Raw genomic sequence first — 26,490 nt, 5'->3', positions numbered from 1 at the left:
GTCCCAGCACCCTGTATGCAGGAGAAAGCAGGAACTGAGCTCCCCTCAGCTCTCCAGGAAAACCTCATCTTAGCATTTCCCCACAGCAATCGGTAAGAAGCTCAGGAGCTCAAAACAAGGCAAGTTGAGGACCAGCTTACTGAGGCAGAGGCTTGCAGGGTTCCCTCAAGGGCTTCAATCATACGTCTTTGCTGCTGGACTCTGCCTTCCAGTCTGGCGTTTTCCATGGAAAGGCTTAAAAAGAAATACAGGCCTTATTAGAGAAATCCACCAGAGCAGCAATTCTTAAAGAGCAGCAGGGGAAAAAACAAACAAAAGCGTCTTCAAAACCATCTGTTAACTTGCTGTGATGCAACGAGGCTGTGCTGTGGTTTTCACACAACCCCAGACAGCAACAGACACCTTGGTTCTCTGTGTCAGTCTCTTACCACTGCACACGCTCTTCCAGCTCTTTTACTCTAGCCCTGGTCTCAGAAGATGATGACAGGAGGTCTTTAAGTTTTTGGGACTTCTCTCTTAGTTTTCTTTTCCTATCCTTGTAGTGATGAATCTGATGCTCATATTGAAGCTGCTGCTCTTCCAGTTCCCGACACTGTCAAAACACAGCAAGAATCCATATCAGCTGGGAGAACTCTTCTAGAGAAAAAAACACTGCTGCTGAAGAACTCAAGCATGACTGCCCATGTCTGCACACACCTGCTACCCAAAGAACTGTCATCAGTTGAAATACATTTAAACTTTCACTTCTACTAGCAAATGAACACAAACCCTTTTACTTTGCCATCCTCTAGACTGCTCTCTCCCATCCCTCTCCTGATCCCCTAAAGCATGGTTCCAAGCACCAACACTCACCCTCCAACTCTTTAAGGGACTCATGGCACCCACTGCTTTCCTCCTCCATTGAAAACTGAAATGAAACTTGATCCCTCTCCTAAACTGCCTTCAGTCACTTCATCCCCTCTCATAAGGAGATAAAGATGATTTCTGTTTCAGAATATATACATATGGAGAATAAGGTACAAAACCATTCTGAACATGATTTTATGGTGGTCTTGGCAGTGCTGGGTTAACACCTGGACTTGATGCCTAAAGGTCTTTTCCAACCAAAAAGATTCTGTCATCCTCTGTTACCAGAGGGGGGGGGGGGGGGGTGAGGGGAAGCACCGTGAGCATAAAGAAGTCCAGAATTTCTACTGCCCTTCAGAAATCAGACAAACTGCTGGGCCAAACCACATGCAATGAGCAACAAACACGTCAGTCACTAACCTCAGACCAAGTAAGGACACCGTGTCCTCATGCCACGGACATGGACATCAAGTTTATTAGTGTGATTCCTCCACACATCATCCCATCTCTGGGATGTGCTGGAGTTTGTTCTGGAATTCTGGGACAAATTCATGTACCTTGGATTTAGCCTCTCCCAGTTCCTTTTCCAAGCCCAGGCTGGCTTCCTCCAGGTTCCTGCAGCGCTTCGTAGCAACTTCCAGCGAAGCTTCTGCCACAGACAGCTTTTTAAGAGCTTCACCAAGCTCCTGCTGCAGCTTTCTGACATTGCCCTGATGAAATGGTTAGATGAGCACAAAAAAGGTTACAAGAACATGAACTATGCCTTTACTTTAACTTATATGATTATACACTTAGACCTGTCTTGGGACTCAATCCCAAAGGGAGGAAAATTTTGCCTGCCACCAGCAGTCAAAAGCTGAGCACCTCTAAATTATCACCAGCTGCTCATGAGGATTTCTGTTTTCTAATATCTAAGAAAGGCTCAAGTATTAATCATCCTGCACACTACACCGGCATACCTGAATCAGGTATTTTTTTAACAAAACTCAAAGCAATCTCTTGTCACAGTTTGACTGCAGATATTACTCTGGTGACTAAAGGCAGGACTTTGTATTAGATGGTTCTTGGGTCTGTTTCTCCATTCTACAAAGAGAATTAAATGAATACTTGGATCTGAAAGCTCTTCTGACAAACACTTGAGGTTTATATTGAAACACATCTCTGTCTGTTTCCTTACCAAGTTCATTTCAGAGTAACAACTGCCTCCCTGCTGACACATTTGCCTTCACAAATCTGGACAGGCCCTCCATTCATCCAGCCACCCACCCAACTACCATCTCCCAAAGGAACCTGGTATTTTGGCACTAGGAATACAAAGTGATTCACAGGGGAAAACCATTGACAGCACTGCTGGAGTTCTTCTCCTTCTTCCCTCAAAGAACCCAAAAAATGAAGAATAAGGTGGTTATCTGACACATGGCAGGTATTCACCTAGCTCAAACGCTCCGGGGTTGAGAGGAAGAAAGAAATGGAATTTTAAAGCACTGTTCACATCACTAAGGCAGGCAAACAGCACACCAGTGTCTAATTACTCAACAGGACTAGCTCCTGTTTTCCAGAAAGTAAAGATTAACAAAATGGGTATGGCAACTTTTAAACCTTTACTCTGCCTGGGACTGGTAGAATTTGCAGAACAACAGTTTAAATGACATCCTAACAAGTCTTCTGACCAGCTAATTAGTTAACACAGACACAAAGAACAAATTTAAATATTGCTACACATCACAAAATACACAATAGAAAGCTTAGGTCAGTGGCTGAAATTGACCTCTTGAGCAACAGGAAGGTCGCTCAGAAGGGGGCTCAAAACACAAACAGAAATTAACACCAAAAAAGTTGCCTTCAACACTGCAAACAGTGTATACTTTACCTCTCTTTTTACTTTGTCAGCCTCATATTTAGAGATTTGTTCTCTTAAATCAGTGCAATCGGCCTTTAATGCCTTGTTCCTCTTTTCCAGCATGTACACTTGTTTCTCAGCAGCAGCACTGACTTGTTGGAAAACTTCATTAAACCGTTCCTGGGCAACAGTCACTGCCCTTCCTTGGATGAGCTGCTGCTCCTGCAGGTTTTCCAGCAGCTGATGGAATAAATGCCTTTCCCTCTGGAGCTGGGCCAATGCCGCCTGCATGGACAGAGTCATAGCATAGAACCACAGAATCATTAAGCCTGGAAAAGACCTCTGGATCCTCCAGTCCAACTGGGAAACCAACACCACCATGCCCACTAAACCGTGTCCCGGAAGTGGAAATAATGTGCTCCGCTCTCCCCTGAGGTGTTACACAGCACTCCAGACCCCTCTGCCCAGCCCTGCCCCAGATGCCCAACACCAACAGGATGCCTGCCCGATTCCCCTCATGAATGCCCTCAGAAAAAATCCTTTTCAAACACTTCCTCGTAGTGAAATGAGGCAACCAGGTGCCACTAATTGCCAGGTAGTGGATCTTCTTACCCGACTCCTTGGGTTTTCTGCTAATGCTAGTTTGCGCCGGACTAGCTCCCTTTCTTCTGATTCATCTGAGCATGGGCTAGATCAAGGTCTCTGCCGCATTCTCTATCAGATGTAGCAAGATGAACCTCTTTTAGGGCACGGCGCTCCAAGGTCCAGCCAGGTGTTCCAGCAGAAACTCATGAATAATGCTCTGAGCCTATTGCCCTCAGGGCTGACTAGCCTGGATCAGTGCTACTGCTCCAAGAAGCAGCTAACCTCCTCCTCCCAGCTTTCCTCAGCAGGGAGCTTTATTGGCCCCCTAATCCTGCTCATGCGCAGTAGGGGCCTGCCCTAATCAGGCACAGGTGGGCTTAACACAAGCTTATGCCCACTACCTCGCAATTAGTGGCACCTGGTTGCCTCACTTCACTACACTTCCTGACATGGCCAAACACACACATGTTTTGCAGAGGCAGGGAAAGCTTCAAAGGTCACCAAAGTTCAAGGTTTCTTGCATGAGCTTTCTCTCACAAAGAGGAAGGAAGACCAGGCATGTTTAATCACACAGATCAGCCTGTTACTGAAAAATCTCCCTCTTCCCTTCAATATGCATTTTGCATTGGGAAAAAAAAAAAAAAGCATTTGACTGCATTGTTTGTCTGCACAGCACAGCAGGAACAACACTGGGCAAAACTGAAGGAAACCAGCTGGAAACAAAGCAGCAGTACAGCAAATATCCTGCATCTGGCAAGGATTTTTCCTCATCCTAAGAGGACTGTACCAACTTCAGACAGCAACACCACCTTCCTCTGCACGACTCTGCCATCACCATTAGTCACTTTCTGGTTACTTTTCTTTACCTTACTGTATAGTGCAATTTACTCTCTAATGCCACTTACCAGTCCAGACTCTTAATTAAAAATATTTGGCTTCACATACCTGCACCCCAGAGTTGTCAGTGGCTTCCTTTAGGCTTCTTTTTTTTGCTGGTGATGACACATGGGAAGTAGATCCTGAGTGCTCACCTACAATGAAAACAACAGATTTTTACAACCAGCATGACCTAATGCTACCTATTTACTCCGAGAGTGCATCTTGATTAATGGTGAGAACAATCTTTACAGAAAACATCACATCCCCTCACATTTGAGAGCTGCTAGAGACAAAATGATCAGAATAGAGTTTTTAATGTGCTAAATATGTGTTAAATATTTTCTTTGGTGGCATTTAACTTTCTTCTGTAAAAAAGAAAGCTTATGAATATCAGTATGGCCACAAATAATTCACTCCAGTGTCTTCAAGGTGCAGGATCTCTCTCTCAGATAAACTGTGGTCCATGCAGTAACGAGCAAGATGCTTTCAACAACGCAAAGGGTGCCTCCTCCTCCTGCTCTGAGGCCTGAGCTGAGGAACAAAAGTGCTCCCCTCTGACCCAGCTGGCAATGCTTTCCAGCGCACACACACACGGGTGGCACTGCAGACACCTCCTACATTTCAAAACCAGAGCAGCTGAGGCACTGGAACAGAAGGGCTCTCCCTCAGCTCCACTCAAAGCTTTCCCTGGCTTCAGCCAAAAGCAAGCACAGCTTTTCAATCCAACAGCACCCGCCAGGAAAGAGAATGCTACTGGCACACCCAAGACACTCCAGTCCTCCTCCTCCTCTCCATCTGCACGTTTTGGTCAGATTGCTTCAAGGAGAACACAGCAACAGAAGCAAGAAGAGCACTTGCTGCATAGAGCACCATCTGCAATCCAACACCATCTAGTCAGGTTCCAGAAAAAGAAAAAAAAAGGCACAAAAGCTGCTTTGCTACTCTGCCAGTGGCCACCAGGATTTACAGGCCAGGATAAAATTTGCAACCTCAGAAGTCAACCACTGTTTTAGTCCATTTACTCTAGGTGGATCTATATTCACAGAGGAAGTATCTGGATCTAGATCATTTCTCTCACCACTGATTTCTCTGCAGCTTGTGCTGGGCTCATCAGGGCTGCCATTTAATAAGTACTTCTCTGTACATCCAGCAATGGCAGTGTTTAGCTCTACAGCAAGCTCTTTCTTCTCTTCTTTTCCATGTTGTTCAGCTGTTTTTTCCTGAAAGAGATGAAACAAAAAAGCTGGTAAGAGCAGAAACAAGCATCTGCTTTGCTACCCACTGACAGCTTGAAGAACATTTTTTGTGGAAGAGAAAAGGGAAACTTTGCTTTCTTTTACAAGGCCTTCTGTGTTTCCAGGGAAATAAATCTTTAGCAGAATTCTGAGGTCCTGAGTCTCGGCCCTGCTTCTGCACAGCCCCTGAGAAGCACTTCCCCACTTCAGCCCAGCTTCATTTCAGTTACTGCAAGCTTTCGGGTGCTCCTGGATCTCCCTCCTACCCTCCCTGTCCTTCGCACAAAGTACCTCAGAATTCCAGGGAGAAGCCCAGAGAAAATCCTCAGCTTTCTCCACTTCTTCCATGGGTGGCAGGGAACCTACACACCAGGGAGGAAAGGAGACACTCAGTGGTTTTATATCACCCTGCTACTCCACTGTTTTATGTTGGAGGCTTTTCTTTAGTAACTTTTGATTCTAGAACCGTGGCTATCATCTAAAAGCACAAGGAATAATAAAAAAAAAAATCTATGTGAACAAAAGGAGTTATTTATTTAATTGCAATTGGCAAATTTCCAGACTAACACACTTCAGAGGAGTCACCTGGCAATGTCTGGAAAAGGAGGTAGGGAAGGGATGGGCAGGGCAGAGGAAGGGCTTGGCCAGGGACAAAGGCTTAGCAGGGGATTCATAGCTTAATCTTAAGGATATGGCTTATTTGGTTCTGAAATTACAAAGTGCCGTGTCTTCACAAGTTAATTTTCTTGCCTACTAGAGAAGAAAAAAATACAAAACTCTACTTAGCAAGCCTACTTTTACAGATCAGTCTATCATGCAATCTTTCCCAGATAGCTTACTGCTTTTCCTGCCCTGCTGGAAAGCCTTCATGCGCCGTGTCACCTTTGGCTTCTGCTGCTTCTGTAAAGAAAGATGTATTTCTGCAAAACTTTTTTTTCAATAGAAACAAACTCAAAGAACTGTTTACATCCCTAGACTTGATGCCTAAATGAGCCTCTGCAAGTACACTAACCAAAATACCCCTCAATTTTAGTATCATGCCAGAAAAATGCATCGCTTCCATTTACATCAAGGCAAGAAAATTAAATCATGTTAAAACTAAACATGCTGGCATCTCCAACTGCCACACTCCTGCTCCTCACCCCTCCAGAACCCCACTGCAACACAACAGATGCTCCCGACATTGCTGCACAAATTGCTCATTCTTCAGCACACCAGTAAGAACAGCAGGCACCAGAGCTTGGAGCTGACAAAGAGAACACTGCCTGAGCATTCCAAAAAAGAGGGGAAATGTGCAGTGTGAGATGACACACAAGCACAGAATGCCATCTCATAGAAAAGAACCTGTTTGAGTAACTCAGCCATTGAGTGCTGGTGGGGGAACCTGATGGGGAGGGAAGGAGCAGCAGCAGATGGAGGATTTCAGGAGGTCCTCACAAAGAAATGCCCTGTTCCTCTATCTGTTTGGACTGAAACACCAAATTTACAGAAAACAAGAATCACCTCACAGGAGAAGAACAGAACAGATTATAAAAGTAACTGAGAAACTTTTAGGGTCTGCAAACCTGACCCAAATGAGCACCAAGAAATGAAGCAATGTGGTTTTTATGTCGTTACCTATTGCTCCTTTGTGCCAAACCGTAACTCTGCTGCACGCTCTGCCACACCCACGGTCTGTTAGGAAAAACTGACAGCAGAAGAAAGGCTGGCAGGCCAGAGACTGCTTCTATCACAGAATGGTACAGGTTGGAAGAGCCCTCCAAGACCATCCAGTCCAACCTTTGACCAACACCATCATCTAACTACTAAACCATGTCCTTAAGGACCAGCTCCAAATGCCTTTTCAATGCCTCCAGGGATGGTGCCTCCACCACTGTCCTGGGCCATTCCAATGCCTGACAGCCCTCTCAGTGAAAAAACGTTTCCGAACACCCATCCTAAACGTCCCCTGGTGCAGCTTCCATCCATTTCCTCTGCTCCCATCCCAGTTCACTAAGGAGAAGAGGCTGTTTCCCTCCTTTCTCCAACCTCCCTTGAGGTACTTGAAGAGAGCTCTAAGGTTCTAAGGAGGAAACAGTGCTGGCTGGAACTGCAGTTGCTTTCAATCCCAGTTACTTGCCTTCAAATAACTCCTTTTCACAGGACAATTTCCCTGGAAATGCACCATACCTTGGGAGTAAAATCCAGTTGTTCTGCAGAAGCACTCCAACCATCACCAATCCCCTTTTTCTCAGATCTGCTTAAAAAGCAAAGCAAAGTGATGACACCTGTGCCTCCCAGATCACCCCTCAAGGAAGTGGTAGGTATTTGTAAAGTCTCACCTTTTCAAGCCTCCTTTGGAAAAGTCTTCCACTCCTGCTCAAACACGAAACGACATGGTGAAATTAGATTTGGCATGCTAAAAATTCAACAGTACATATGAACAAGGTACTCCTTGCACACATGAGTACACAGCAGAGGGAAAAGTTTTACTAGTTCATGTAGTATGATGTGTAATATTATGCTAGAGACAATACTAGCTGCTGCTCTAGCCAGTTACAAACTATTCTGAAAAGGGAAAGAAAATCAAACAGCATAACCCAACCAAAAGCTTAACCTCACACTCAGCCTGTTACTGCAGCACAGCAAAGAGACTCTCATGATGCAGGACACGTGCTTCATGGTGCCAGCCAGAGACTGCAGTAATAATGCCAAGAAATGTCCCCTGGACACTATCTGCTGTCCATTTGCCACACAGTTCTGATAAAACACCCTTAAGAACCCAGAGAGAATAAAACCTCCACTGTAGGGTCTGAGAGGCAAAGCACAAGACTAAATTCCATTGCATAAAAATATTAATTTCCTAAGATTCTTTTAGGGTTATGTGGCCTCGTAAGGACAGACTGGATTTTAAAACCTCAGAGAAGGAGGTAGGCGTTTGATCCCAGGACAATTTAATGTCACCTGCACGAGCTGCTTCTGCCTTCTTTGGAGCTGCACTTTCTGACAGCTGCTCACTAAGACTAAAGAAAGAGAGAGAGAGAGGAAACAGAGTTGTTAAAAACAACCACTTCCTGGCAGGTAACATTTAGCAGAAGAGTTAACAGCCATTTTTTATTCATCCTACACAGTTCACATGAATTCAGGGACTCCTAAGTACTTCTGAAGGGCAAGACACAGAACTTTCTGCAGGGCTGGTACACACTTCAGTGTTCCCTGCAGTCACCTTCATCCTATAGATGCACATTCCAAGTTATTAACTCCTGCTTGGTACACTCTTTCAGCCTAGCTTTTAACAAAGCGCACCTAACCACATCAGAGAAGGAACAACAAAATTATTCAACAGCCACACTTATAAGCACACCTAACCACATCAGAGAAGGAACAACAAAATTATTCAACAGCCACACTTATAACCGACCACTTCATTGAACCAAAAAGTTAAACGTTTACCTGGGATACCCATAAATACAAGCATAATCATCAGCTGTCCGCCCATCAGCATCTTTATGGGAAATGTCAGCACCGTAATGCAGGAGAACTTGGATCAATTTCATCTTCCCGACAGAAGCAGCCATCATGAGTGGGGTTCTGAAAGATCCAGATGTGCTATGAAGTTATCATTTTACACAGACAGTCAATATTTTCATTCCTGCGTGCTCTCAGCTTGCTCTCCCATTACTTGACAATGAACAAAAGAAAAAGCAGGTTCCATTAAAAGCAACAAGAACATGGGAGAGGGAGTCAACACAACTGCATGGTCACACCAAGCTGCCACACGCACACCACTTCAGTGCACATGGAGGCTGCTGTGCCTCTCAGCAATCCCACCGAAAGAATACTCAAGGGACCCATGTGGATAAACCCCTTACCTTTGTTGCTGGTCTCGAGCATGCACATCAGCTCCCATTCTCAGGAGAAACTCAGCTGTCTCTACCTGACCTTTGGAGACAGCAAGACTGAGTGGGGTAAAGCCCTCCTGAAAGGACAGACAAATACACCAAGTTAATCATCCAAGTCAAAAATAGTCTTCAACAGAAATATTGCTGCCACTTTCTGAAACAACTTCCTTTAGAAACAGAAACATGTACCTTATTCTTGGCATCAAGATTGGCATTATGATCAAGTAACAGCTCCACAACTTTAGGACTGCAAGACAGGACTGCCAGGTGGAGGGCGGTGTTGCCAACAACGTCTCTGAGGTTTGGGTCTGCACCACACTTCAGCAGAAAACCAGCACAGGCTTGGTGCTGGAACTGCACTGCCTGAGAACACACGAAAAAAGGGAAGACTTCCAAAACTCACATTTCACTCCATCACAGCTCGCCCAGCTTCTGACCACTGGCAAAGAAGAGCACCTGCAAAGATGACCTGACAGGTGCCTGTTCCACTCCAAATCCAACAGGCGTGTTTCCGCACAGCTCTGCGCACAAGAGTCCTGCCAGACACCTCTCCTTTCATGCACACTCAATAAGCCCCTCTTCCAAGAGCAGAACTTCTCTCACTCACCATCATCAGGGGTGTTCTCCCAAAATTATCAACAGCATCCAACTGGCAGCGGTGCCTTACTAGAAACGTGACGACCTCTGTGTGGCCGTTTGCAGACGCCAGATGGAGAGGTGTCCTGAGAATTAAACATGGGAGCTTAACACTGACAGACAAGGAAAGAACCAAAGCTGTGGCACCACCCAGCCCGGGGGACCCTGCTGCTCCTGCTGCTGCTGCAACCCCGCACACATCACCCACAGGGCAGGAGAGACCTCAGCAGCTGCAAGAGAACCCTGCAGGGAGAGCAGGGCCAAGCAGCAGCCCAGCACCTCCAGGAGCACTGGCGCCCACCCAGCAGCTCCCGGCACTGGAAAGCTCTCAAGTTCCCCCTCCCAGCTGACAGGGCACATCTTGCTTTGCAAGCAATCAGCTCCAAGGGGATCCCACACAAACCCTGCAGGGGGGATGCTCCCGCACGCCACCCGAGGTGTCCCAGCAGCGGCCACAGCCCCTCACCGATTCTTCCTGTCGCGGCGGTCGATGCCCCAAATCTTGATCCACCAGCGCCAGCGCCTCAGCCAGGCCAGGTGGCCGCGGGCAGCCGCACCGTGCAGACTGCCCAGACCTTGCTGCTGAGGCTTAGGGGCGCCGGTGCCGGCAGCAGCAGCAGCGCGGGGCTGCCCAGGAGCGCTGCCAGAGCAGGGAAGCTTCTGCTTCTTGTTGAAAAGCCCCATCCCAGGAGCTCTGCGAGCTGCGGCACGGGCACAGCCCTGCGGGAGCAGTGGGAGGCAGCCGGCCGAGCCGGGGGGGTATAAAAGGGAGAGTCAGGAGAAGGGAAGGGCAAAGGCAGGGACAGGGGATGTAGGAGAAAGGCAGGGATGAGGCGGGAGCAAGGAGCAAACCAACGGCGAGGAGCACGAGCAGCCAGAGAGGCAGAGACCAGCACAGCTCAGCACAGGAGCCACAACCGTAGAGTCACCACCAACGGCACTCGCCAGGGGCAACGGTGGGCGGGGCCGAACCACCCTGTGGGGGGGGGGAGGGGGTAGAAGGGGCCGAACCAATTCACGGGGGGGGGGGGGGGGGAACGAAGGAAAGAAAAAGGCATCTGAGAGAAGCTGAGAAACTCTCCCCCATCGGAATGAGTCATACAAAGAATTGTTAAGTTCTTCCCCTGAGGAAGAGGCTTCTTCATAACCAACTAAAATGAGCAGCTAGAGAGGGTAAAAAATAACCCTTCTTGTGTGGATAGTGCCCAGCTGGCTGTACTTAGGATTCTCAGAGCTAGGCAGTGACCCTCTATTGGTGTGTGGTGGCTTTTTGTATCAAATACTGTGCTGAATGCTGTGAGCTCTCTGTCACCAGCTTATCCCATCTTTGCAGTCTGCACAACCACTTCTGGTCTCTCACCACATATTTAAATGGCAAACTAGCTTCCTCTGACTCCACAGAGCTCACTGCAAAAGTTCCACTGCCATTGTACAAGTACACGGTGTTTCCCTAGACAAGTCTAACCCACAACTAGAGGGAAATGGACATCTAGAATTCTCCTGGCCTAATGGCAGGACAACTATCTTTTCCCTAACTCTTGGGAAAATGTTAACACAAATGTTAACTGTCACCATGCTCCATGTGCCACACCCAGCTACACAGAAAATCTTCTTAAAAGTTCCCTGCTGCAAACACATCCTCTGCAGGCCCCGGCACCAGCCTGACCTTCCACAGGCAGCCCAGCTTTTGAGCAGCCAGCCTGAAATGAGCCACTAATGGCTGTAATTAGCCCCATTGCTGGGCATCAGCCAGGGGAGAATTTAAAAGCAGCAACTTGCCTCAGGCTCTGAGTCTCACTGTTACAACTTTGTTATCTCCTGTTTCTGCTCTCAGAACATCAGATGTGATTGTTTTGAACTAACAAAAAAACCTGCACGGAACACTTGCATTCCTCACAATAACTGATCCCACAGCAGGGAATAAAAGCTGCATCAGTCAGTAGGGCTTTGCAAAGAGCACACAAGAACTCATCAGGTATGGGGCCATCAGAGGAGGAGGGCTCTTTGGATAAAGAGAAAGGCTTTTTCTTCTTTCCTCTGGCATATGCTTCCCTGGAGGCAGGGTGGGGAAGGAAAAACACAAAAGTTAAACACGGCTACATGGAAAAAGTTAAAGACAGGCACACGGAAAAATTTTCCAAGCTTTGGATTTTATCAAAGGAAGCAAGAGATGGAATTCTGCTCACCTCATGTAAGCCGTCTTAAATACATTTATATTAAACTACTTTTTTTTGGTTGCTTTGGCACTCCAATGCTTCCCCATGATTTCTCTTGTTCCCTTTTTGGTCAGTTCAGTTAGTTCCATACTTATGCATTAAGAGTTGGTATTGCATATTTCCCCATTCTTGTCAGCAGAGCTTCCTTTGTATTGGGATCTTTCACCTCCAGCATGAAACTCCTTGGAATTCCTGTGCTCTTTCTAACTCTGGGATCAGGCTCGACAGTTTAGGCTCAACACTCCTCATTTAACTGTTGCAGACCCACTGAAATGTCCATAACTTACAGCCAACTAAATTACTCTGCCAACACTGGGTTTCTAACGTAAAATTAACAAAATGTCTCAGAAACGGTGAACAGCTTCTGAAGGGCTTCCTTGTGTCTTGAAGCTGAATAATACTGCAGGATTACACTGAGGCTGATCAGGTACTCCCCTCCTGTCTTCCCAGCCTGGGATCAACCCTCTATAGAATAGTATCCAAATGGAAACATTTTGTAAACTTAAACCAATGACTTCAAATTATTAAAAATCAAAGTTTTGTTCACATCTCTTTTTATCCAGCTACAGATCATAACATAAGATTTAAAATAACAAAGCAAAGACTCTTGGGTTTTTTTTAAGTATTTGACAAGAAATTCCATATACCTCAATAAGCTGGGCCAGAGAAACAAGTGCAGAGGAGTCACTGATCTCTTCACAAAAAAATAATGAAAGGGTTTTTACATACCTGTTTTCAAGAAATAAAACCCCATCTGAATTAGAGTAAATACTATGAATGCGGTTTGGATAAATGCACTGTGGGAATTACCAGGGTCCCTGGGCCAGCTACACTCACGCTCACAGAGAGAGACATTCATGTGCAGCAAGGAATTCAAACTGATCAGTGACAGCATCACTGATGTCAGATTCAGACTGAGTGGTTTCAGACCTACAGACAAGAAGTTTTCAAGTTGAAACATGACACACCACTCCATGACCAGCAGAGGCTGTATTCTTCACACAACACAGACACACACTTGATGAATTTCTACATTCAGATCTCCTAACAGCTTCTCAAGTGCTCAGACCCCACAACTCTGGGTTAATGTAATGCCTCACCCCATTCTAGTGAAGAAAATTCAGTTATACCTAAAATCAGGATGACAAAAAAAAAAACATCCCACCCCTTAGTGATTTTTTTATACTGGAAGGACTATTTTGAAATGCAGAGTTACACATCATATGATTCCACCCCAGGTGGTGGAATCAACATCTAGAGCATTACCAGTCAGGTATTTCCTTGTGTTCCTTATCTGTATTTTAGCAGCAGCAGGACAGAGTTTGCAAAGCTGTAGAAAAATGCTGCCCCTTTTCCCAGTGTCAGTTCCAAGTGGTGGTATCCTGAAGAAAGGCTGAACCTTTGGGAAATGGAAGCAGCATCCAAACCTGAAGTCACCCAGATCCAAACATGTCCTGCAGGCAGAAGGGAAGAAAAATGACAGAGCTTTTACCCACAAAGGCACTGGGCTCCAATCTTGTGCTGAATGTGTCCACTGGGCTGTTGGCATTTTCATGTGCAGACAAACTATTCAACTGAACTGCTTCATCAGACAAAGCCCAAAGATCAAATGCAGAACTGCAGAATACCAACTTGGGGAGAAACAATTCTTTAACTGATAGCAATCTATTGAAGACATTTATGTACTCAGAGGGGCCCAAACAATTTCACCTCAGTTATGCAGCTTCAGGAAGAAATGTCCAGGCATTTACAGACACAAAAAGGAATTGTTTAGCTGTACAGAGGTGTCCTCAAAATGTTTGGGATATGTTGGTTTGAGTCGAAAGTAAGAAACAGTACCAAGTATAACAGTAACAGATAACAGTAACAGTGGGTTTTGGTAACATTTTCAAAAATTAGGAAAAAAAAAAATTAGGAAAAAAAACCTGTGCAAATGATGGCATTACACAGTTTTGCTATGCTGAATCAAATACATTGCATTTACAACAAAGACTGTGTTTTATTGGAAAATACTTTAAGTTAATGTTTGGGAAATTAATACAAGGGTACATTGTTTGGATGTAAACGCAGGCTGCAATAGAAAGTGTAAGACTGTGATTTTACATACAGCTTTTGATGTTCCACTCGCTGGCTCCCTTTGCCTTCCTCATGTTCCACTCACTGGCTCTGACTGGCTTCTAGAAGAACAAAAAAGGTGATCAGAACTCCAAATAAAGCACTTGTGTCCAACCTTAAGTAGTGAAAGCAGAGTATAAACTAGTTTTCTGATGCACAGAGTAAAACATGTTGAAGACAAAATTCAGTCCCTAACCCCACCTTTTCTTCTTCAAGATGCTGCTGTTCCTGCTGCCCCCCAGCCTGTCACTGCCCAGTGTCCCATCACCCCCAGGCCTTCACTACCCACTGCCAACCCCCAGCAGCCCCCTGGCTCTGCCATGGCTCCCTCAGCAGCCCTGGGCCCATCACTGCCCAATGTCCTTTCACTCTCCCAGACCCTCACCACCCCATGTCCCCCCTGTCACTCCCAGCCTGCCACCTCCCCGTGTCCCCTCCTGTCAGCAACCAGCCATGGCAGAACAGCCTGGGGGAGATGCAGTGGGCTTGGTGGTCACAGGGCCAGTGAAGGGAGGGGATGGCTCAGGGTGTCTGAGTGTCTCTTAGTGCAAGAGGATATAGAAAGAAACATTCTTGGGAACAAGTCCCCAGTGATCACCTGGTTTTTCCTTTTTCCCTTCCAGGTGATGATGGGCAAGCCCCAGGCCCATGCAGCCATTCTCTGCGCACAAGTCCCCTGGGGCTGGGTATCTGACACACGTTTAATAAAAGAACACAGCCCCAGAGATTTGATTTGTTCATCTTCAGCTGGGGGAAGGTGTGTGTGTGTGTGTGTGTGTGTGAGAGAGGAAGAGCTGCTCTCCCATTTCATTTTTGCACCTTAGCAAAAACATTGCATGATTTACACTCAAGAAATCAAAGGTAAGCGACGCAGATGGCTCCAACCACAAATTTCCACTGACTCCCTAGAAATATGCAAGACCACACTATCAGTCACACTGCCCTCCCTGCTGTAGAGGTGTCAGACCAGAAATGATGGTTTCAAGACAGAAAACACAACACAATCCAGCACAACAACAACAAAAAAACAACCTGAAGAAACCAGGTAAACAAACCAAGAGTCCCTAATCAAACCCTAAAAATGAAAACAAGCTTTCATCTTTGAAAAGAAAGCCCAGGGTGCTGGGGCCTGGCCCAGCTGCTCATCACTGCTCTTCTGGGGCTCTGCCCAGCTCCCTGCCCCCAGCTCTTCATCCCTCCCTCTCTCTCGTTTGCCCACCACAAGTTTGGGCTTTCACTGGCTGTCTCCCTCTCAACGTTTCCCAGTTCCTCCCTGCCTCTTCTCAGAGCTATTGCTGTTTCTCTCTCTCTTTGTCTCCACATCTTTCTCTCCCTCTCCTCTCCTGGCCTTATTGTCCCTCTCTCTCCTGCAGCCTCTCCCCTTTCCTGCCCCTCCCCTCACCCTTTCCCCTCTCTCCTGCTCCCTCTCCCACCCCTCTGTCACTCCCCTCTCCTGGGGCCTTTTCTGTCTCTCTCAGGCCCCTGGCCCGCCCCTGGCCCACTCTCTGTCCATCCCCCCTCTCTCCTCCTTCCCGCCCTTCTCCTCTCTCTCTCCCTCCCTCCCTCCCTCCCTCCCTCTCCCCCTCTTTGCCCCCTTCCCCTCCATCTCTTTCCCGCTCCTCACCACTCTTTTTCCTGCCTTCTCTCCCTGCCCAGATCCCCTTCCTCCTGCTCCCCCTCCCAGCTGGGCGGGGGCCGGGGCAGCCCCGGGGTCGGGCGGGCTCAGGCAGCAGGAGAGGAGGAGAGCCCCGGGGCATGCTGGGAGCTGTAGTCCCGGGGCATGCTGGGAGCTGTAGTCCCGGGGCATGCAGGGGGCTGCCCGGCGGCCATCTTGGTTCCCGGGCCATGCTGGCAGCTGGCATTTCCCCACTCTCCCCATCCCGCAGCCGGGGAAAAACTCCGGGAGGGCGGCATGGATGAGCCAGCAGCTCGTAAAAGCCCTCAAAATGAAGGAGGAAGCATGCAGAGGGGGGATGCAAGGGCAGGTACCCTAGGAGGAGTAGACAGGTGGTTGGAGCAGCTGGGGAGCAGGGCAGGAGAGCCACATCCATCCCAGGTAGAACTTAATCTTGCCAGGGGTGGAAAGAGGAATAAGAAAAGCTTTGAGAGGTACCTCTCTCAGGTGGGCTGAGAGAGTTGGGGCTGTTCAGCCTGGAGAAGAGAAGGCTCTGGGGGGGCCTTAGAGATCCTTCCAGTCCATGAAGGGGCTACAGGAAAGCTGGGGAGGGGCTTTTCACCAGAGAGAGTAGTGACAGGACAAGGATTAATGGTTTTAAACTGAAAGGGGATAGATTTAGGTTAGATATTAGGAAAACCTTCTTCCTCATGAGAGTGGCAGGATACTGGAAGAGGTTGCCTAGAGAAGTTGTTGATGCCCTTCCGAGGAAGTGTTCAAGGCCAGGTTGGACGAGGCTTTGTGACACCTGGTCTAGTGAGAGATGTCCCTGCCCATGCAGGGGGTTGGGTCTTGATGATCTTTAAGGTCCCTTCCAACCCAAGCCATTGTATGATTCTCTGCCTCCTTAGGAGCTGTGTCCTGACTTCTCTGCAGTACTTGAAAAAGCTTGGGTTTTGTTATGGGCAGCTCAGCAGACACCAGTGAGACTCAGTGCCTGAGGCAAGTTGCCTTTAAATTCTCTCCTGGCTGATGCCCAGCAATGGGGCTAATTACAGCCATTAGTGGCTCATTTCAGGCTGGCTGCTCAAAAGCTGGGCTGCCTGTGGAAGGTCAGGCTGGTGCTGGGGCCTGCAGAGGATGTGTTTGCAGCAGGGAACTTTTAAGATGATTTTCTGTCTAGCTTGGTGTGACACATGTGGCATGGTGACAGTTAACATTTGTGTTGACATTTTCCCCAGAGTGAGGGAAAAGATAGGTGTCCTGCCAGTAATTCCTGGTAGGCCAGGAGAATTCTAGATGTCCATTTCCCTCTAGTTATGGGTTAGACTTGTCTAGGGAAACACCCTGCACTTGTGCAATGGCAATGGAGCTTTTGCAGTGAGCTCTGTGCAGTCAGAGGAAGCTAGTTTGCCATTTGAAGATGACAAGTGAGAGAAAAGAACTGGGTTACACAAGAAGGGTTATTTTACCCTCTCTATCATAGAATCATAGAATTGGCTGGGTTGGAAGGGACCTCAGAGATCATCAAGTCCAACCCTTGATCCACTACCGCTACAGTTACTAGACCATGGCACTGAGTGCCACATCCAGTCTCTTTTTAAATATCTCCAGGGACGGAGAATCCACCACTTCCCTGGGCAGCCCATTCCAATGTCTGATCACCCTCTCAGTAAAGAAATTCTTTCTAATGTCCAACCTAAACCTCCCTCGGCACAACTTGAGACCGTGCCCTCTTGTCTTGCTGAGGGTTGCCTGGGAAAAGAGACCAACTCCTTTGAATTGGTTATGAAAAAGCCTCTCCAGGAGAAGAACTCTACCAGCTCTTTGTATGGCTCATAGAGGTGGGGGAGAGCTTCTCAGCTTCTCTCAGATACTTAAGGGACCATTGTCACCTGTAGTGGCAATGAATGAATGCTGAAGCTTAAACCAATGCAAGGTTTAAGGATTAAAGGAGGCTTTTCCTTTCCTTCAGCCCCCTTCCCCCTGTGAATTGGTTCGGCCCCTCCCCCCCCTCCCCCCCCCCCGCCCCCCCCTCCAACCCCCGCACAGGTGGTTCGGCCCCACCCACCGTTGCCCCTGGCAACTGCTGTTAGGGGCGACTCTGCCCTTGTGGCTCCTGTGCTGAGCTGTGCTGCGCTGTGTCTCTCCAGCTGCTCCTGGTTCAAGATCTGAACAGGTTGCACCTCGCTGCTGCCCACGGTCACCTGTCCTGGCTGAGGTTCTGGAACTCGTGGATCAAGATTTTGGGGCATCGACTGCCGTGACAGGGAGAATCGGTGAGGGGCTGCGGGCAGCATGCTCGGGTGGCCTGTGGGAGCATCCCCCCTGCAGAGTTTGTGTGGGATCCCCTTGGAGCTGATTGCTTGCAAAGCAAGATGTGCCCTGTCAGCTGGGAGGGGGAACTTGAGAGCTTTCCAGTGCCGGGAGCTGCTGGGTGGGCGCCAGTGCTCCTGGAGGTGCTGGGCTGCTGCTTGGCCCTGCTCTCCCTGCAGGGTTCTCTTGCAGCTGCTGAGGTCTCTCCTGCCCTGTGGGTGATGTGTGCGGGGTTGCAGCAGCAGCAGGAGCAGCAGGGTCCCCTGGGCTGGGTGGTGCCACAGCTTTGGTTCTTTCCTTGTCTGTCAGTGTTAAGCTCCCATATTTAATTCTCAGGACACCTCTCCATCTGGCATCTGCAAACGGCCACACAGAGGTCGTCACATTTCTAGTAAAGCACGGCAGCCAGTTGGATGCTGTTGATAATTTTGGGAGAACACCCCTGATGAAGGTGAGTGAGAGAAGTTCTGCTCTTGGAAGAGGGGCTTATTGAGTGTGCATGAAAGGAGAGGTGTCTGGCAGGACTCTTGTGCGCAGAGCTGTGCGGAAACACGCCTGTTGGATTTGGAGTGGAACAGGCACCTGTCAGGTCATCTTTGCAGGTGCTCTTCTTTGCCAGTGGTCAGAAGCTGGGCGAGCTGTGATGGAGTGAAATGTGAATTCTGGAAGTCCTTCATTTTTTTTTTTTTTTTTTGTGTGTGTGTGTGTTGTTCCCAGGCAGTACAGCTCAGAGAACAAGACTGTGTGACTTTTGTGCTAGAGCAGGGTGCTGACCCAAATCTTGCAGACATCGATGGCAACACTGCCCTCCAGTTGGCCATCCTGGCTCGTAGTAAAAACCTCGTGGGGCAGTTAATCAAGCATGGTGCCAAACTGGGTGCCAAGAATAAGGTAAATATAAATATTTCTTCAAGAAGTCCTTTCAGAAAGTTGCATCGATACTTCTTTTACAGATTTTTTTTTTTTACTTTGATTATTAAGATGATGCATTTCTCTGACTTTTCAGAAGGGCAGTACCCCACTAACTCTTGCTATCACTGAAGAACACGAGGAGATATTAGAAGATCTCCTGAAAGCAGGAGCTGATGTGCATGCTCGAGATGAGCAGGAGAAGGAGGGGGTGCAGGAAGAAGGAGGGGGTCCAGGAGGAGGAGGTGGTCAAGGAAGAGGAAGGGATCCAGGAAGAGAAGGGGATTCAGAAGGAGGAGGGGATCCAGGATTAGGAGGGGGTCCAGGAAAGCAAAGACTTTGGTTTGCTCCTTGAGTGTTTATCCAAATGTGTTCATTGTAAAGGAATGGGGAAAATACTTCTTCCGAGAGCAAGTTGGAATGAAAATAATGACTGTGTCTGTGTCAAATGATCCATGGCATTGCATGTTTTGAATCTTTCAGAACCCCACTCATGATTGCTGCTTCTGTTGGGGAGATGTATTTGGTCAAAGTTCTCCTTTCTCACGGAGCCAATTGTCGCAGCGAGGGAAGACTCGGACACTCAATATGAGTTATCAGCAAGCTTCATTTATTGATTATAGCACACTATATTTTTGCAGTCCTTAATAAGCTAATACATATTCTGTAATCTAACCACCCTATTGGATATTATTCTAAATGTCAACCCCACCTTAAGTTCCTTGGTTATCTACATCCTTCTGTTACATTCTTTAGCTAACCACAAGTCCCTTTTGTTGTATAATGGCTACAGTCAAGGACATAGTGCCCATACGAGGTGGTAGTTAGCAACATTCATGCAACATCGGCAGATCAGACTAGCTGAGTTTGATGTTTCCCAAGAACTTCTTCAGCCATCTGCAACATGTCTACATGGCCCTTGTCACACAACCAATCCTCCACAGCCAATATTTCCCATGAAGACAAAGATGGGAGGATAGATGTGGATTATGCTGATCTCAATGGCCATTTACGGTAAACTTTGAACTTTATGATTAGAATGTGGTGTGGTCTCTTCCTCTTCCAATAAACCTCTTCCAATGTCATTTTCACACCTTGAAGTCTCTCTTCCCTATAGATTTGCAGATTTGCTCCTCATCCCACGTGATCTGTCTCTTCCTTTTCCACTAAACCTCTTCCAGTCTTATTTTCACACCTTGAAGTCTCTCTTCCCTTTTCCCCTTTTATCTTCCTTTGGGAGGGTGGAAGGGGGGTGGAGGGGGTGGTACCAGAGCAATTCTGTCACCTGGGCTTTTTTTTTTTTTTTTTTTTTTTTTTTGGTTAGCACTGAGATTCTCTCAGGTGGTTCTCTGTGCCTAGAAGGCAGGCTGAAAAAATGTTCTGAGCAGGAGTTAATAACTTGGAAGGTGGGAATGTTTGTTTATAGGGTGAATGTGACTGCGGGGAATGCTGGAGTGAGTTCTGTGTGTATTACCAATACAAATACTGAGGAGTTTATGAATTTTTGAAAACATTTGCGGGGGGGGGATAATAAATTGGTGTTAACTGTGGTGCCAGCATGTGGTTCTTTTTACCAACTCTATTTCCTCTCTTTCTCTGTGCAGTGTAAGTCACTAGCTGGCAAAACTGGAGGACACAGAAGAAGCTCCTGCAGGGGATGCACTTCGATCTCCTGAGCAGGCAGGAGCTGCTCCAATTTTTTGGGGTGCACCTGCTGTGGACGGAAGAGGTAGGATCCTTATCTATGGAGGAGCTCAAGAGGAAAATGATGTTACCTTTTCGTGAGGTGGTTTGTATTGTCAGCACTGACTGTGCTCCCTGGTGACTTCAGTGCAGGCATCAGGAGGAGCAGCACAAGAAGCTTTGTGAAGTTGCTGATTTGTTACTTTTTGGCCTTGTCAGGCTGTTGTGATTTGTGTGCTCCACGTCTACTGCCAAGATTCTGTCCCATAGAATTAATTTTTTAATATAAATGAACTCTAGATTGGAACCTGTTCTTCTTTTAGTTTTTTTAAGTGTGTTATATCAGAACTCTGTGGCAAATGGGCAGCAGAGAGTGTTCAGGGAGCATTTCTTGGCATTAACAGTGCAGTCTGGCTGGCACTGCAAAGCGCATCATGAGAGTCCCTTTGCTGTGCTGCAGTAACAGAGGGTTAGGGGGTAAGCTGGGGTGATCCTGAGAGACTTTCTGAGGTCCTCTGAAGTGTATGTTTTGGGGAGGAGTCCTTGTGCCACATCCATTCCATGTGCTTGTGGTCAAATCAAGAGAAGCAGCACTCCCTCCTGCTCTGAGGCAGGCCCTCTCCTACATCGTCCCGATCCTAGTCGCAGTAGCCTTCCTAACCCTGGTAGAACGAAAAGTACTAAGCTACACACAAGCCCGCAAAGGACCCAACATTGTAGGCCCATTCGGACTTCTCCAGCCAATAGTGGAGGGGGTAAAACTATTTATCAAAGAACCAATCCGCCTATCAACATCCTCCCCCCTCCTATTTATCGCAACCCCAATGCTTGCCCTCCTGGGAGGGTTGTAAATGGAAATGTGGGGTAAATTGGAAATGTGGGGTTTTTTTTCTATTCCATTCCATAAACCAGGTGTGCAGAAAATGAAAAAGTGTAAAGAGGAGCAGATGTGGCAGCAGCAAGAAGTAAGAGCCAGAGACTGATGAAAAATTCAAAGCCAAAATCCAGATGATTTTATTTACAGAAAGTACAAAAAAAAGAAGGGGAGGGGAGTAGGAAGTGAAAAGGAAAGGGGAGGGGGAGAGGGGGGAAAGGGGAGGGGGAGAGGGGGGAAAGGGGAGGGGGAGAGGGGGGAAAGGGGAGGGGGAGAGGGGGGAAAGGGGAGGGGGAGAGGGGGGAAAGGGGAGGGGGAGAGGGGGGAAAGGGGAGGGGGAGAGGGGGGAAAGGGGAGGGGGAGAGGGGGGAAAGGGGAGGGGGAGAGGGGGGAAAGGGGAGGGGGAGAGGGGGGAAAGGGGAGGGGGAGGGGGGGGAAAGGGGAGGGGGAGGGGGGGGAAAGGGGAGGGGGAGGGGGGGGAAAGGGGAGGGGGAGGGGGGGGAAAGGGGAGGGGGAGGGGGGGGAAAGGGGAGGGGGAGGGGGGGGGAAGGGGGGGGAAGGGGGGGGAAGGGGGGGGAAGGGGGGGGAAGGGGGGGGAAGGGGGGGGAAGGGGGGGGAAGGGGGGGGAAGGGGGGGGAAGGGGGGGGGAAGGGGGGGGAAGGGGGGGGAAGGGGGGGGAAGGGGGGGGGAAGGGGGGGGAAGGGGGGGGAAGGGGGGGGAAGGGGGGGGAAGGGGGGGGAAGGGGGGGGAAGGGGGGGGAACGGGGGGGAAGGGGGGGGAAGGGGGGGGACGGGGGGGGATGGGGGGGGTAAAGGGGAGGATGGCAAAGGGGAGGGGGACTACGCATCAAAAAAATACCAGGGAAGGGCAACAGGGCTGTCATCCATCCAACCAACTAAGAACATTTATTCAGACTGACAGAAACATCTTTTCATGTCTTCTAATCCATCACAAGAATCAGCTCCCAAGGATGTAATTTAAAGTTCATCAGTGTCTGGCAAGAAAAGAGATAAGATTCTTCGTGTTACTTTTACAGGAGAGAGGGGCAAAGAGGTCACTGTCAGAACATTATGGCTACGAAGCCAGAGCTGAACACTCTCTGTGGTTAAAAGCAGACAGCAACAGAAGGAAATTGGCTCAGGGGCTTCCTGCTTTCAAACAGCACCGGTCACTCCAAAGCTGTGACTCTGGAGTAATCATCACAAAATAGGTGCAACTCCTCCTGGGCCATCAGGCCTCACATCACAGAACAGGTTTGATGCCACGGATGACAAACATTCAACTCCCCTGACGATTGCCTGAACACTACTCAGTGAGCTTTCCCTAAAGAAAGGATAACTTTTGATTAGCCTCTTCTTGCCTATTCAAATAAAAAGACTGCAACAGAGGAGCTACAAACACAAGCAATGAGCAAGGGACAGCAAAGACCAAAAACTGACAGCAGAGGGTGTGTGTTATGGGTCAGTGCTGAAGGCAGCCACTGGACAAGGGAGGAGAAGTGATGGCTGAAGTCTGAAACTCTGTGTAAGGGCTCCTTTTATGTTTGTGATTGAGGATTAACTCCAGTGAAAGGTGACTTCAGATTAAGCCAAGTGTATCTGTGTGGAGGAAATAGGTAAGATTCCTTTCTGATGGGTTTTGTTTTGGGTTTTTTTTTTTTCAGGCAGCTGTTTAAAGCTCTACAAAGCATTTTGTAAGCAGAAAGTTTCCACGTTCAAGTAAGTGTAAAGCTAGCGGAAAAAAACCCTGTGCTTAGCACAGGAACTAAACAGATTTCAAGATGTTGTTTTCAAGAGGTAGGAGCAGTCATCTTTTTACTTTTACATAACACATTACCATGTCCAGGTTCTTCAGAGGCAAATTCATCCAGTTCCCACCTGTACTAGAATTATACAGAAAACACACCATTAACATTGTGCAATATTAAACTTCTAAAACATTCTTCAAATCCACACAAAAACAGGCAGTAACTCCAAGGGCCAAAGAAGTGAGGCCATAAACCAGCAGAGTGGAGGGAAGGGCCCCCTCTGCAGGACTAAAGGGAGAGCAGTGACCAAATTCACAGCTCCTCCAGGAGAACCCCTCTACAAACCCAAATGCCTCCTACACACAGTGGATCTCCCACACTGAAGTATGAAGTGAGATTTGTTGCAGATTTATTTATTGTAGTCAGACATCCTAGGTAAGAAAATTTTATTTAAAGCTTAGCTGGGAACATCCTATGGCATCATCTTTGGTTTCTGGGCACTCTTGGAAAACAGCACTCAAAACCCAAACTTTTCACCCCTAGCACACCTAGATGTTGTGTTGGGATGAGGAGGAGTTACACCATGAGTAATCCCTGCAAATGAGTTGTAAGTGAGGATGGGATTTCAAAATGTTTACCTTGGCTGCAGAAGAGGAAATCCTGTTCATCAATAATTCTGCTCCTATGGGTGAACTGGGATGCCTCCTACTGGACTTGGACTTCTGTTCAGAACCAGGATGTCCCAGGTGAGTTGAGTGGTAAACTGGATTTGCAGCCACTGATGGGAAGTGTGTTCTTCCACCTTCCACGAAGCTTTCTGTAGGCTTTTCCTATTTTTTTTTTTTTTTTTTTTTTTTTTTTCCCCCATCAGTTCTGAAACATTCAGACACAAAGAATTATCTCTGGTAGGAATAGATTAGGAATGACCAAACCCATTTGACCTGAAGGGTTCTGGGGAGCCTATATCATAGGAGCCAAACCTGCAAGAGTTACCAAGACTTGGGATTGCTCAGCACTAAAGCTTCAAAGCAATCTGTGAACGGAGTTTGCTCTGGAATTTTGGGACAACTTCATCTACCTTGGTTTTAGCCTCTCCCAATTCCTTTTCCAAGCCAGGTTGGCTTCCTCCAGGTTCCTGCAGCGCCTCGTAGCAACTTCCAGTGAAGCTTCTGCCACAGACAGCTTTTTAATGTCACCTCTCTGACATTAAATGAAATGGTTAGATGAGCATGAAAAAAGTCATAAGGACATGAATTCTGTCTTTAACTTATTTGATTATTCAGTTACAACTGTCTTGAATTCAAAAAGTAGGAAACTTTTGCCTGCCACCAGCAGTCAGCCCCTCCAAACTCACGGAGCAGCTAATGGAGGTTTCTGTTTTCTAATACATAAAAAAATATTATAGTATAGATAATATTATACTTTTTGAACAATACACCAGCATACACTGAATCATGTTATTTTTTTTAACCAAACCCAAAGCAACCTGTTTGATGCAAGAGCCACAGGTTGACTGCAGATACTACTCTGGTGACTAAAGGCATGACTTTGTATGAGATGGTTCTTGGGTCTCTTTCTGCATTCTACAAAGAATTAAATTAATACATTAAATTAATAATTAAATTAAGACATTAAATTAATACCAAGTTAATTTTAGAGTAACAACTTTCATAAATCTGGACAGTCCCTCCTTTCCTCCAGCCACCCACCCAACTACCATCTCCCAAAGGAACCTGGTGTTTTGGCACTAGGAATACAAAGTTTTTCCCAGGGTAAAACCATTGACAGCACTCCTGGAGTTCTTCCCCCTCTTCCCTTTTACAGAAACTGAAAAAATGAAGAATAAGGTGGTTATATCTGACACATGCAGGTATTCACCTCACTCAAACACCCCAGGGTTGAGAGGAAGAAAGAAATGGAATTTTAAAGCACTGTGCACATCACTATTCACAGACAAACAGCGTCTAACAGGACTAGTTCCTGTTTTCCAGAAAATAAAAATTAACAAAATGGGTACAGCAACTTTTAAAACTTTGCTGTGCCTGGGACTGGTGGAATTTGCAGAAAAAAACTTTAACATTCTAATCAGTCTTCTGACAAGTTAATTAGCCTAACACAGCCACACAGAAGAAATTTAAATATTGCTGCACATCACAAAATAGAGAAGAGAAAGCTTAGTGGCTGAAATTGACTTTTTTGAGGAACAGGCAGGTCCCAAAAGACAGAATGCAGAAATGAACAGCAAAACACTGCTTAGAGCCTTCAAATATGCAAAAAGTGTGTCCTTTACCTCCCTTTTTTTTTAGTTTTTCAGCCTCATAGTTTAAGACTTCTTCTCTTAAACCAGCACACTTGGCCTTTAATTCCTTGTTCATCTTTTCCAGCATGGAAACTTGCTTTTCAGCAGAGTTTGTGGAAAGTGTCATTAAAGCACCCCTGTGCAGCAGCTGATGGAATAAATGGCTTTCCCTCTGGAGCTGGGCCAGTGCCTCCTGTGTGGACAGGATCACAGAATCATTAATGCTGGAAAAAAACCTCTAGGATCCTCCAGTCCAGCTGGGAAACCAACACCACTAAACCATGTCCCCAAAGTCAGAATAATGTGCTCCCCTCTCCCCTGAGGTGTTACACAGGACTCCAGACCCCTCTGCCCAGCCCTGCCCCAGATAATCCAACAGGATGCCTGCCCTATTCCCCTCATAAATACCCTAAGAAAAAAGTCTTTTCAAACACTTCTTAGCATGGCCCAACACACATGTTTTGCAGATGCAGGGAAAGCATCAAAGGTCACCAAATTCCAAGGTTTCTTGCATGAGCTTTCTCTTACAAAGAGGAAGACCAAGTATGTTTAATCACACACATCAGCCTTTTACAGACAAATCTTCTTTACTTCAAGATGTATTTTGTATGGGGGAAAAAAATGCATTTGACTGCATTGTTTGCAGGAACAACACAGCCCAGCTGGAAATAAAGCACAGAACAGGAAATACCCAGCATTGTGGAAACGATTTTTCCCCACCCTAAGAAAACTGTACCCAACTTCAGACAGCAACACCACCTTCCTCTGCACGACTCTGCCATCACCAGTAGTCACTTTCTGCTCATTTTCTTTA

The 26,490-nt window shown here is 47.2% G+C and overlaps 2 protein-coding genes across 2 annotated transcripts; both read right to left on the bottom strand.

The window, feature by feature from the left end:
- Nucleotides 1–411: 411 nt before the first annotated feature.
- Nucleotides 412–2,989, bottom strand: LOC139804227 (ankyrin repeat domain-containing protein 26-like). Its single transcript, XM_071761238.1, has 3 exons — nucleotides 2,717–2,989; nucleotides 1,404–1,556; nucleotides 412–592 (listed from the first exon to the last, which is right to left on the bottom strand). The coding sequence occupies exons 1-3, from the start codon at nucleotides 2,987–2,989 to the stop codon at nucleotides 425–427; spliced, it is 594 nt and encodes a 197-aa protein (XP_071617339.1). The 3' UTR covers nucleotides 412–424.
- A 5,206-nt stretch (nucleotides 2,990–8,195) lies between these two features.
- LOC139804072 (ankyrin repeat domain-containing protein 7-like) lies at nucleotides 8,196–9,658 on the bottom strand. Its single transcript, XM_071760858.1, has 4 exons — nucleotides 9,456–9,658; nucleotides 9,237–9,343; nucleotides 8,818–8,955; nucleotides 8,196–8,387 (listed from the first exon to the last, which is right to left on the bottom strand). The coding sequence occupies exons 2-4, from the start codon at nucleotides 9,272–9,274 to the stop codon at nucleotides 8,228–8,230; spliced, it is 336 nt and encodes a 111-aa protein (XP_071616959.1). The 5' UTR covers nucleotides 9,275–9,343; nucleotides 9,456–9,658; the 3' UTR covers nucleotides 8,196–8,227.
- Between the last annotated feature and the right edge of the window lie 16,832 nt (nucleotides 9,659–26,490).

The sequence above is a fragment of the Heliangelus exortis genome, chromosome 17, assembly GCF_036169615.1.
Source record: "Heliangelus exortis chromosome 17, bHelExo1.hap1, whole genome shotgun sequence".
NCBI classification, from domain to species: domain Eukaryota; kingdom Metazoa; phylum Chordata; class Aves; order Apodiformes; family Trochilidae; genus Heliangelus; species Heliangelus exortis.
The sequence above is the reverse complement of the archived record's forward strand: the minus strand, read 5'-3'. Positions and strand labels throughout refer to the sequence as shown.